The sequence below is a fragment of the Rhinoraja longicauda genome, chromosome 11 (assembly GCF_053455715.1).
Source record: "Rhinoraja longicauda isolate Sanriku21f chromosome 11, sRhiLon1.1, whole genome shotgun sequence".
Lineage (NCBI taxonomy): Eukaryota > Metazoa > Chordata > Chondrichthyes > Rajiformes > Arhynchobatidae > Rhinoraja > Rhinoraja longicauda.
The window spans coordinates 51248145-51261851 of record NC_135963.1 but is presented as its reverse complement, the minus strand read 5'-3'; the positions used below and the strand labels follow the sequence as shown (position 1 = coordinate 51261851).

At 40.1% G+C, this 13707-nt stretch overlaps 1 protein-coding gene across 3 annotated transcripts in view; it reads left to right on the top strand.

The window, feature by feature from the left end:
* cdc14ab (cell division cycle 14Ab) overlaps positions 1 to 9996 on the top strand; it is an 83243-nt gene extending 73247 nt beyond the window's left edge. For all 3 annotated transcript variants that reach the window (XM_078407700.1, XM_078407701.1, XM_078407699.1), the window contains one exon: positions 8101 to 9996. In XM_078407700.1, coding sequence (XP_078263826.1) covers positions 8101 to 8130 — 30 coding nt within the window. In that variant the 3' untranslated portion in view covers positions 8131 to 9996. The remainder of the gene's footprint in view (positions 1 to 8100) is intronic.
* The last annotated feature ends 3711 nt before the right edge of the window (positions 9997 to 13707 follow it).

Here is a 13707-nt window from a genome sequence, read left to right as displayed (position 1 = left end):
ATTTTCCCAGTCTACCTGCATGTTGAAATCTCCCATAACCACCGTAGCATTACATTTTTGACACGCCAATTTTATCTCCTGATTCAACTTGCACCCTATGTCGAGGCTACTGTTTGGGGGCCTATAGATAACTCCCATTAGGGTCTTTTTACCCTTACAATTCCTCATTTCTATCCATACTGATTCAACATCTCCTGATTCTATGTCACCCCTTGCAAGGGAATGAATATCATTCCTTACCAGCAGAGCAACCCCACCCCCTCTGCCCACCTGTCTGTCTTTTCTATACGTTGTGTACCCCTGAATATTCAGTTCCCAGCCCTGGTCCTCTTGTAGCCATGTCTCAGTGATCCCTACAACATCATACTTGCCCATGACTAACTGAGCCTCAAGCTCATCCACTTTATTTTTTATACTACGCGCATTTAAGTACAACACTTTAACTTCTGTATTTACCTCCCCTCTCACATCGGTCACAAATGGCCCTGCCCTTAATCTCTTTTCCCCTCTAGAACTTCTGTTCCCATTCTTCCGAGAGTCTTCTGCAATATCTCCTGTATTCCCGTTAACCTCATCTTCATATTCCCAATTTGTTAACCCCTCCCCCCCCACTACTTAGTTTAAAGCCACAGGTGTCGCACTAGCAAACCTGCCTGCCAGAATGTTTGTCCCCCTGCTGTTAAGATGTAACCCGTCCCTTTTGTACAAGTCACCCCTAGCCCAGAAGAGATCCCAGTGGTCCAGAAATCTAAATCCCTGCTCTCTGCACCAGCCCCTCAGCCATAAATTCATACCGTAAGCATCGTGACCTAGAGGAGTTGAAATATGTATACTTCCAGTCAATCATTTCTAATTACCAAGATCCTAATCACTCTTTTGCCCTCACGTTTTTTGTGTGATTTACCAGAAACAGAACTGTAAATGTGTCATAATAATAATAATAATATTCATTTATTGTCATTGCAACGAGTACAACGAAATTAAAAAATAGCCAATCCTGACGGTGCGTAAAAACATATATGCAATAAATGCAAAAACAAATAAATACAATTATATTAAGTACAAAAGTTTTAACAGTGTTGCCTAGTGCAGAAGGTAGTGTTCAGTTCTCGTATGGCCCTGGGGTAAAAACTGTTCTTAAGTCTGTTTGTTCGGGATTTGATTGACCTGAAACGTCGACCAGAGGGCAGATGAACAAACAGATGTATTATTACCACTTTATTCACATGCCTTTTTATGTCGGTTCAAAGCAACCAAGACACTTGAATCAGACGTAGCAACAACAATCATTACTGTGTAATTAACACAGCAATACATTTGTGTTTCAAAGGATGGTTATTAAATAATATAACATTAAGCCATATAAGGAGGTGGTCAGGTAAAAAACAAAAGTTTAATCCAAAGATTAGTTTTTGGGGAATGTCTTATGATGAAACTGTCAGTGAGGTTGCTTGGTAGGGAAACAGGCTCTTCTGCCCAACTTGCCCATGCCAATCAAGATGCCCTATATCTACATTAGACCCACCTACCTGCCTGAGTTTGGCCCATATCTCTATACCTTTCCTATCCATGTACCTCACCAAACGTCGTGCGATTTGTTTAATGTTATGTCTTTTAAATGTTTGACAACTTAAAGTATAGTCGACATTGGGGCAATGAATATTGAGGATTTCCAAGAGGCAGAGTTGGCACACATCAGAATATTGTAGGGCTGGAGGATATTATGCTTGGGAAGAGGTGAAACTGATGTTCTTAAATATAACTTCATTGAAATCCAGTGCTGGTCGGTAAGCATTGGAAGTTGTAAAATGGTAGAATCAGAAAGAGGAAAGGGAGAATAAGGCTGAACGGTGACAGAGCATTTTAGATCGCTGCCATGGGGATGGTTTGGAATAAAACCAGAGCACATGGATGTGTCGGTCTGATGTACGTGATTCGTATCCGTTATTAGAACATTCTTATAATGGAGGAAGGCTGGAATGGCTTTTTGAAATCTCTTGTGGGTTGATTAGTATGAATGAACAACATATAAAAAAACTGCATAAAAGACCATGTGAATCTTTGTTCTGGGAACAAAGTCTAGTTTGACTGTTCTCAACGCTCGTTGTATCAGGCGCTCCTTCATAAAGTATACCCTTGATTGCCTTACCCGATCCTTGTGTATTTTAAAGCTTTCTTCCACAAAGTATTACTCCAAACAGGTAAGAGTTTATTTGCTGACAAATTGAAAATTGAAGATTGTGCAGTCATCACCAAGCATCCCCACTTCTGACCTTTTAGCAAAAAGAACTGTAGAAGGCCACTCATCCCTGTTTGAATCTTTCTTGCCATTTAATATGATTATGATTGACCATTCACCAGGTCAGTCAGGAATGTGACTGAATACTCTCCACTTGCCTGAATGTGTTGCTTCAACATCATTCAAAAGCAAAGTTTCACTCTCCCCGTACCCCTTAATGCCTCTTGCATCTTGAAACATATCCATTTGCTTCTAAATCTCATGGATAGATTCATACAGCGTGGAAACAGGCCCTTCAGCCCAACTTGCCCAAACCGACCAAGATGCCTATTCATTAATCCCACGTCTGCATTTGACTCCTATCCTTCTAAACCTGTCCTATCCATGTACCTGTCCAAATGTCTTTTAAATATTATCACAGTACCTGCCTCAACTACCTCCTCTGGCAGCTTGTTCCATATACCCAGCACTCTTTGTGGGGAAAATGGTGCCGCTCAGATTATTATTAAATCATTCCTCTCTCCCCTTAAACCTATGTCCTCTCCTTCTTGATTCCCCTACTCTGTAAAAGACACAGTGCATTTACTCCATCTATTCTCCTTGTGATCTTATACACCTCTATAAGATCGCTGCTTATCCTCCTGTGCTCCTGGGAATAAAGTCTCTGCCCACTCAATACCCTGGGATTATCGTGTTGAAGGTGTAGCTACAGTCGATAAATAGGAGTCTCGCGTAAGTTTCCCTGTTGTCTTGGTGTTCCAGAGATGAATTTAGGGCTGCTGTGTCTGTTATGGACCTGTTGCGACTTTAGGCAGGCTGAGTGGGAGAATGTGTGCCATCACCAGTCTTCGAAGCACTTTATGTTGGTAGACATCAGAGCCACTTGGTGGTCATCTTTAAGGCACGCTATTTTGCTTTTCTTTGGCACAGGATGATAGTGGTCTTATTAAAGCAGCTGGGTGATGTCAATATGGAGAAGTGAGGTTGAAGATGTTTGTGAATATCTCTGCCAGCTGGTCTGCATGGGTCCTGCGGCGCGGCCAAGGAGTCTATCCAGGCCAATTGATTTCCGCAGATTCACCCTCTCGAAGCCCAGTCTTACGTCTGCCACAGTAACCATTGGTACAGGCACACCCGAGACTGGTGGGACAGGTAATTTTCCTCCACTGACATTCTGTTCAAAGTGGGCGTAGAAATCACTTCAGGGAGGGGCCCATTGTTGCCATCAATATTGCCTGCCTTTGCTGTGTAGCTCATGTTTGATGCAAACCTTGCCACAATCTACTGGTGTGCGTATCATTGCCTCGAGATTTCAGCTTAGTCTGGAAATATCTCTAGGCATCCTACTGGCTCTATGAAAGTTGTAGGTAGATTGACGAACTTTGCAGACTTGGATTGCAAATGAACCTTGCAGTTTGACAATGGTTTCAAGTTGGGGAACATGTTTATTTTTGGCACAGTATTCTGCTCATTTGCTGAGGAAGTCTACATCTTTCATTGTTCCCCACCCCCTCTCTGTTCATACCATTCGTGCTAGATCTGCTGCAATTAGCAAGCCTTAACCAGCCTATCTCGCACTAGTCCACAATTTCTATCAGTTGATTTCTCTTTTTTTCTGCATCCCATCTCAGATATTCCTTCTCGCTTCTAAAACAGCATTGACCTGGAACATTAGCTGTTTCTTTCCCTACCAATGCTGCCAGGCCTGCTGAATATTTCTGTATTTTCCATTTTGATTTCATATTTCCAACATGTGCAGGTTTTTGCTTTCTAGTTTTGCACCTTGTCGGGTCTAGAACTGTAACCATTTTAATTCTGTGCGCTGTTACTTGCAAGAAAGATATAAGCCAGCGTAGACGTTAAAGGAAGGTATCACAAAATGCTGGAGTAACTCAGCAGGTCAGGCAGCATCTCAGGAGAGAAGGAATGGGTGACGTTTCGGGTCGAGACCCTTCTTCAGACTGTATTAAATTGAGTTAAATGGATTCTTTTTTGATGTTATAACTTTTTTGTTTATATTTGGAGAATGTACGAAATGAGGAAGACCAGACAAACCTATTTTAATTTAAGAAATTATCTTTGATCATTGGCAAGCAAAAAATTATGAGTCTGGCTGCTCAATGAGCAATAGTGAAAGTCTTGTGTTTTGTGTGATGTTTCCGTTTTTGTGAACAATTCAGAAAACAACAGTGATTTTCCACTAATTTAAATTAATTATTAACATTTTAATGATTTGTGATGCAGAAGAAGGCCTTTCGGCCCATCATGTCAGACAAAAACTGTATTTGAGCTAATGCTTTCTTTCAGCACTAGAGCTATAGCCCGCAGGTCCACGACTCTTCAAATACACTCCGAAAGTAATGAGTGACAGCATTTTCTTCATCTCCCCTCTAAACTTTCACCAAGTACTTAAAAACAAAACCTAAGAGGCTGAGATTTGAATTCTGCTACTAAGAAAAGTAGATCCTTCCTATTCAGGTTAATCAAATATAATGTATGTCTCCCTTTTTCCTGGTCAGAGCTTCAACATCTCTTTTAAGGGTTCCTTAAAATTGCCAGCCTTTCGCTTTATCCTGACAGGAACATGCTTCCCCTATACAAGAATTGGTCTTAATGCAAAAAAAATGGACTAACCCAGTGTGCCAGCGTGATCGGCACGGACAAGGTGGGCCAAAGGGCCTGTTTCCGTGCTGTTTAACTCTACGACTCTACATTTTCTGGGTGCCTCGTAACTTTTTATACCCAAATTGTGTATTCCTTAAGCTTTATCCTTCAACGACACAACCCTAACCTCTGAAATCTTTCCTCATAGCTAAAAAATTTCAGTACTTGCAATGTCCTCCTAAATTTTCTTTGAGCTCTCTCGAAAACAATTGTATCTTACCTGTAATACAACCAGAGCCACTGTACCTAATCTCTTGTCTCCGTAATGTCACATATAATTCCAGAGTAACATCCCTGCTCATATATAATCTCTGGGTCAGCTAACAAAGAAAAGGTTTCACTTTTATGACTAAACTGCTGCTGGGATCTAATCAAAACCTTTGCTAAAATCTATGTGGAGCACATCAAACCCTTCTTGTTACCTAGTTGAAAAATTCAATTAAGTTAGTCAATGAGTCTTCTGTTAAATGCATGGTTAATCTGTCTCTAAATGAAAACACATTATTTTCCTTTCGAATAGATATTGAGAGATTTTAATGATTAATCTTAAAATTACTTAATTTATCCCCTCCTGTCTTAAATAGCATATGCAGCTAAATTAAATGGTGTCCCTTGAATAACAGACCGTCTTAATTGTTTTCTTAATTCTTAGTTTTATTTCCTTTTTCTACTAAAGGTATGAATTCCTTTCTACAACGTGATTAAATAATTGACAAGTTAGCCTCCCATTCCTTTTCTAGTACCAAATATCCAACCAGCAACAGTGAGGCTGACTGTTGAGTTTTGATGTCTTTAATGACAATATCCATAATCTCTATTTTTTCTAAACGTAAGCCAACATCTGTTGTGGATCTCCAGAAGAGTATGTGAAGAGTCCGGACCAGGAATTCTTCCCAAGTATTTCCCCTACTTCTCATCCCAGTATTTCTATTTTAGAAACTTAGAAACAGCTAGCGCTGTCGGGGAGGATTTAAACTAATATGGTAGGGGGATGGGAACAAGAGCAGAGAGACAGAGGTATAAAATGAGGGTAGAAACAATAGGTAACAAGGTGAAAAGTAAAAGTGGCAGGCAGACAAATCCAGGGCAAAAGTCAAAAAGGACCACTTTGCAACATAATTATATAAGGGGCAAGAGTGTTATAAAAACAAGCCTGAAGGCTTTGTGTCTCAATGCAAGGAGTATACGTAATAAGGTGGATGAATTAAATGTGGAGATAGTTATTAATGATTATGATATAGTTGGGATTACGGAGACATGGCTCCAGGGTGACCAAGGCTGGGAGCTCATCATCCAGGGATATATATTCCGGCGGGATAGACAGAAAGGAAAAGGAGGTGGGGTAGCATTGCTGGTTAGAGAGGAGATTAACGCAGTGGAAAGGAAGGACATTAGCTCGGAGGATGTGGAATCGATATGGGTAGAGCTGCGAAACACTAAGAGGTAGAAAACGCTAGTGGGAGTTGTGTACAGGCCACCCTACAGCAGTAGTGAGGTTGGGGATGGCATCAAACAGGAAATTAGAAATGCGTGCACTAAAGGTGCAGCAGTTATAATGGGTGACTTCAATCTACATATAGATTGGGTGAACGAAATTGGCAGGGGTGCTGAGGAAGAGGATTTCTTGGAATGTTTGCGAGATGGTTTTCTTAACCAACTTGTCGAGGAACCAACGAGAGAGCAGGCCATTCTAGACTGGGTATTGAGTAATGAGGAAGGGTTAGTTAGCAGTCTTGTTGTGCCTTGGGCAAAAGTGACCATAATATGGTGGAGTTCTTCATTAGGATGGAGAGTGACAAAGTCAATTCAGAAACAAGTGTTCTAAACTTAAAGAAAGGTAACTTTGAGGGTATGAGACGTGAATTGTCCAAAATAGACTGGCAATTTATACTTAAAGGGTTGACGGTGGACATGCAATGGAAGGCATTTAAAGATTGCATGGATGAACTACAACAATTGTTCATCCCAGTTTGGCAAAAGAACAAACCAGGAAAAGTAGTGCATCCGTGGCTAACAAGGGAAATCAAGGATAGTATTAAAACAAAAGATGAAGCATATAAATTAGCCAGAAAAAGTATCAAACCAGAGGACTGGGAGAAATTCAGAGTCCAGCAGAGGAGGACAAAGGGCTTAATTACAAGGCCTCAATTACAAGGATGTCCTTCCTCAAATGAGGAGACCAAAACTGTACACAATACTCCAGATGTGGTCTTACCAGGGCCCTATACAACTGCAGAAGAACCTCTTTACTCCTATACTGAAATCCTTTTGTTATGAAGGCCAACATGCCACTAGCTTTCTTCACTGCCTGCTGTACCTGCACACCAACTTTCAGTGACTGGTGTACAAGGACACCCAGGTCTCGCTGCACTTCCCCCTTACCTAACCTGACACCATTGAGATAATAATCTGTCTCCTTGTTTTTGCCGCCAAAGATAACCTCATATTTATCTACATTATACTGCATCTGCCATGCATCTGCCCACTCACTCAACCTGTCCAGGTCACCCTGCAACCTCCTAACATCCTCTTCGCAGTTCACACTGCCACCCAGCTTTGTGTCATCTGCAAACTTGATAGTGTTATTTCTAATTCCTTCATCCAAATCATTAATATATATGGTAAATAGTTGCGGCCCCAACACTGAGCCTTGCGGCACTCCACTTGCCACTGCCTGCCATTCTGAAAAGGACCCGTTTACTCCTACTCTTTGCTTCCTGTCTGCCAACCAATTCTCTATCCATGTCAACACCCTACCCCCAATACCATGTGCTCTAATTTTGCTCACCAATCTCCTGTGTGGGACCTTATCAAAGGCTTTCTGGAAGTCTAGATACACTACATCCACTGGCTCCCCTTCATGCATTTTACTTGTCACATCCTCAAAAAATTCCAGAAGATTAGTCAAGCAAGATTTCCCTTTCATAAATCCATGCTTACTTGGACTTGGATTTTGAGCTCTGCCGGTTTGCTTCTCCCCTACAATTCAACCTGGCTAAGTGTTAACAACTCGATGGTTCAACCTGGCTGAGTGTTAACAACCCTAGAGTTAATCCTTTGAGCTTTGTGGCTTAAATGATTTTTTGTTTATGTACAGTGCATTGATTTTGTTGAAGTGCTATTGAACACTTTTAAATGTTCCTGTAACGTTCAAAAAATATATAAATGTTCTTAGCTGAAGTTTTTTTCTTTTGCAGTCACTTCAGTCTGAATATGTTCAGTACTAAGCATCACTACTCCGCTGAAAATGGAAAATATTGTGGCTGAAAAGCAAGGAAACTGAACTGAAGACTAACCTTGGGCTAGAAATTAGGGAACCTTTATTTTAAGAATTTGTAAAGGGTCAGTAATTGCTGCATTGCACCAGCAATACTTTGGAAATGACTTTTCATGACTGCATCAAGTATTGGGAGCTGATAAATCAGTATTGCTGAACTATAAGATTCCAGTTAATGACCAATTTTCCTTTTAGCTGCACTGTTATAAACAGTAATTTAACTAACACGAGCTGACAAATGAAGCTTGCCAGCTGAATGGCTGTAAATAAGACTAGACTCTGGGTTCTTGTAAAGCACCCTGCAAGATCCTAAATAAAAATAAAACCTAGTAATATAATAACCCTCCAATGCTTATGTAACACCGAATGAACCATTTACAAGGTGAAGTTTCGTAAGGAGAATGCAGAAGTTGATCCTGTACTTTTTCCATCGCCTTAAACAACACCCCAGTAGCAGCAATGATGGAGGCACATGGTTTTACAGTTTTAAGACATAAAAATCTTTGCGTTCCAGTGTTTGCTGTCACTTGCACATTGCGGCACTCACATTGCACAATATAGCTATTTGTAACCAAGCTGCATAAGGGAGCATTTTACATCATAGGGTGCTCTGTTTGTAGCAGCAGAAGAACAGAGATCAATTTAATGTAGTTTTAAGTGTGCACAAGTCCATTGTTCAGTCAGCTGCAATCTTCAGGCCATATCAGTGAGACACAATGATCAGAGGCATTATGGAAGAAAGGATAAAGTGTAGAACTGGTGAAAATTAAATCTGAACATAAACCATGCTTCCAAATTAGATGGATAGAAATTATATTGAAAGTTTAATCTTCAATTAGAATAAAACACAACTTACAACAATAAACAGATTTCTGATATTAGATTTTATTTACAGAAATTATTTTTTAAAGAAGCTGATTATACAACTCAGTCCTATTTTGAATTGTGCACTTAAAATTCACTTAAGATGTTTGTAAATATACAGTTACAAGCTTTTAATGTAAGGTGTGAAATATGACACCTTACATTAATTTCTGCATGGAAAGTGAAATTAGATTTATTTTTTGGTTCGAAGATCTGTTTTATAAAATTCTTACCTTTTTTCACTTTGATAGTATATGTATATTATATATATGGTATCTTAAATAAAAATATTGTACTTGACCTGTTCTTTCCAGATCTATTGTATTGGCATTTCAGTGTTTAAGTAAACATACCATTTAGGTAACAACAAAGTAAATCAAAAGTAATTTCTTTATTTCCCATTCTGATCACTATCGTTCAAAATATGAAATCTTTTGGACAGGTTATGTCCATATTTGGAAAAAAAACCTTTTTAGCTTATACAAATGACTAATTGATAAAGTGGTGAGGCAACTTGGAAAGATACCTGAAAAATACTTTTTTTTTAAACAACATGGTTGAGAGATGTATTGTGAATGGGAGCAGCAAGGCATGCAAAATAAAGCCTTTGATTTTTTTAAATGTGTTTTAAAGAAATTTCTAAATCAACTTAAGCAAAACCTTGTTTGTAGTGTTGTATAAAAAAACCTATTTTAATATGGCAGTAAAATCATTGTGAAACGTTTGTTTGTGATATACTTTCTCATTGTAATCTGATTGCTGTTTGAAATAATGGTTGTATATTTTAACAATATGTAGGCAATAAGTGTATTGTCAAGATTCTACCTCTTGAAAAGATATTTGCTAGAGAGCTTGAAGCTCTTGTGTTTTCCATGTTTGGCATGAGGTTTAAAATTTTTAATGCTAATTTTCTTAACCATAGGCCAGTATTTTTTTAAAGTACCCAATTAAAGTTGCAATTTAAATAAGTAATTGTGTCTGTGTTTGCTTTTACTACTTCATTAGCACTATTTTGGCAACTAAGGTATTTCATTGTGTTGCTGAGCTGTTTGAGATCAGTTGCAGTATTAATATATAAAGTGTTTTGTACCGAATCCCTATTTAATTATTTGTCTAATAACCAGAGTAAACCAGTATCTTTGGTTCAATTTTCAAAGAGGTAACAAAGGGGGTCAATGAGCGTAATGTAGTTAGGTAGTCTACATGAATTGCAGTAAAGGTTTTGATAAGGTCCCATATCCAGGGATCTATGCAATTTGGTAAAATGCCTTCCACTCCAGAACCAATATTTCCCAATCTCTGTTCAAGCTACGGTTGCAGGTGATGCTTGTAAATATGTATTTGGAATAACTCTCAAAATCAGTTATCATACACCAAGGAATCAGGCCTTTTGGCCCAACATCCACGCTGATCAATGCACCCATCTAAGCTAGTTCTATTTGCCCATGTTTGACCCATATCTCACTAAACCATGAACCTGTCCAAGTATATTTTTATTGTCGCTGCCTCTGACAGCTAATACCATACACCCATCCTCTGTGTGGAAAAAGTTGCCCCTCAGGTTTCTATTAAATCTTTCCCCTCTCACCTTACTCAATGAAGCATAAAAGGATGGATCTTTTACTTGATATCAGCAAACAAAGGTTCTCTACTAATCTGCCACTGGTGCAACAGTACCTGAGGACAAAGGTCCACAATGATTCATAGAGTCGTAAAGCACGGAAACGGCCTCTTCACCCCAGCTTTCCCGTGTCGAACAAGATTTTCCGTCTACACTAGTTCCACCTGCCCAAGTTTGGCGCACATTCCTCTAAACCTTTCCTATCTATGCACCTGTCCAAATGTTTTTGAAATTTTGTTCTAGTACCTGCCTCAACTATCTCCTCTTGCAACTCGGTCCATAAACCAACTATCCTCTGTGTGAAATGTTGTCCTCGGGTTCCTGTTAAATCTTTTCCTACTCATCTTAAGTTCTTTGTTCCCCAACCCTGGGTAAACTGAGCGGAGGTGTTCAGCACTCATCTACCTCATCCAATGTATCCGCTGTTCCAGTTGTCAACTTCTGTACATCGTCGAGACCAAGCACAGGCTCTGCGATTGTTTTGTTGAACACCTCCGCTCAGTCCACCTCCCGGTTGCTCAGCACTTTAACTCCCCCTCCCATTCCCAATCTGATCTTTCTGTCCTGGGCCTCCTCCATTGTCAGAGTGAGGCCCAGTGCAAATTGGAGGAACAGCACCTCATATTTCACTTGGGTAGCTTACACCCCAGCGGTATGAACATGGACTTCTCTAACTTCAAATATCCCTTGCTTTGCCTCTCCATCCCCTCCCCATTCCCAGTTCTCTGACTAGTCTTACTGTCTCCGACTCCATTCTATCTCTGTCCCGCCCACTCCGCTGACAACAGTCTGAAGAAGAGTCTCGACCCGAAACGTCACCCATTCCTTCTCTCCAGAGATGCTGCCTGTCCCACTGAGTTACTTCAGCATTTTGTGTCTACCAACCTTTTTAATGTAGGAAAATAACTGCAGATGCTGGTACAAATCGAAGGTATCACAAAATGCTGGAGTAACTCAGCAGGTCAGGCAGCATCTCAGGAGAGAAGGAATGGGTGACGTTTCGGGTCGAGATCCTTCTTCAGACCTTTTTAATGTCTACAAACTTACTAATCATGCCTTTTACATTCTCATCCAAATCGCTGATATCCCGTTGGCTAGCTCACCCTGGATTCCATGCAATCTAACCTTTCAGAACAGCCTACCATGTGGATCCTTATCAAATGCCTTGCGGAAGTCCATGTAGACAACATCTATGGCTTTGCCATAGCCCATCGAAGAAGGGGTCTTGACCTGAAATGTAACCTATGCATGCCCTCCAGAGATGCTGCCTGACCTGCTTAGTTACTCCAGCACTTTCTAACCTTGTGTACTTCCTCAAAAAGTTTTATCAGATATTTTAGACACAAATCAGTTTCGTAAGAGACGATTCCTTAGGGAACAGTAATTCCTTCCCATTATTTTGGGGATCACTTAACTCATTATGAACAAAGGCAGACATAAATGTTCTAATTCACCCACCTTTCAGTGTTCCAGAACAGTCTTTGAACATCATATGGCAAGAGTATTTGAAGATCAAATGAGAAAAAGCTCCTGTTTTATCAGGTAGCAGTCTTACCCACTGTGTGTATAATTCTGAGACTTAAAATTACTTGTAGCAGGGACCTTAATGCACAAGAGAGATAAAAACTAATGCTACCTCTGCAAAATCTTGCACATTATCAGGTGAACATAGGAAAATCTTCCAAGATGTACATGAAGCCTCCCTACAAAAGTTAATGTCGCCATTGATTCCTTGGATTCACTGGTTGGTTACCACTCAAAATGTAAAATGAGCATGCTACTGGGAACCTCAGGTTTACTTCAGGTGTACATGGTGGCAAGAAGGCACCACCTCACAAACTATCTTTACCCACTTCATTTTTCAGTTATGGTAGAAGCCTCTGGATCCTACTTTGGCTTCGCCAGTCATTTCAGAACCCACCAAGCTGGAAGGGAAACAAGCCCTCTTTAATTCCAAGGGAGCAGATGAGACAACTGCCCCACTAATCATGTTTTATAAATCCAGTGCCTGCTTCCTACAAATCTGATTTTGTAGAAGCTGCAAAGGATTCTTGTCTCAATAACCTATTATTAAATGTTCCTCACTTTCTCTTTTGTCACCCAACATAATATTGGATTCTACCCATGCTTGACCCACTTTGCTCCCAATGGATTTTCTTGTCAGGAGACAACTGTTTGTTCTGCCTATCTATATCATCTAATCCCTCAAATCTACTTCCTATGGTAAAGGAGGCCCATCTCACCAGCCCAGACTTCCTGGAGCAGAGGACCAAGGCCTTGTGCCTTGTATGATGGCATGACATGGGTGCGCTAGAAAAGCCTCACCCGCTTTTATATATTACTAGACCAAGTGAACCCTTTAGGCCCAAACCTCTGCTGCATTGTCGCAGCACCCTCTCCTCCTCCTCCCCCTTCCCCTCCCCCTTCCCCTCCCTCCCCACTCCATCCCCCTCAACCCCACCTTATCCTCCCCACCCTCCCTAGGAGATAGATTTAAACTTTAAAATGTGAATAACTTTTAAAATATAACATCGATTTCAATGAAACTTAATGTTCTTCGGTCTGAAGAAGGGTCTCGACCCGAAACGTCACCCATTCCTTCTCTCCTGAGATGCTGCCTGACCTGCTGAGTTACTCCAGCATTTTGTGAATAAATACCTTCAATGAAACTTCTTCCATTAGCACCAAAGGGACGATAGTGAGTAAGTTGGGTCTAAAATTGTCGCACTATCGTGTACCGTTTTGGCTGTAGTTCAGGAACAAACAAACAAACAAGAGTTTTAGCATATAGATAACCTCACCTCACTTATATTTTTATATAAAAATAATAAAAATTGATAATGTTTTTAAAAATATAATCAATCTCATTGCAACTTAATGCTAAACTAAACTTAACTAAATAAAGCCCCTAAATAACGGAAATAGCTTTTTTATAACATGTAACTTTACTAATTGAATTAAACCAGATAATGGTTAGCAAATCAGTTCCACATCTGTAGAATGACTGAGCATCCACTGATGTTTCAGGTCAATGCCCTGTCA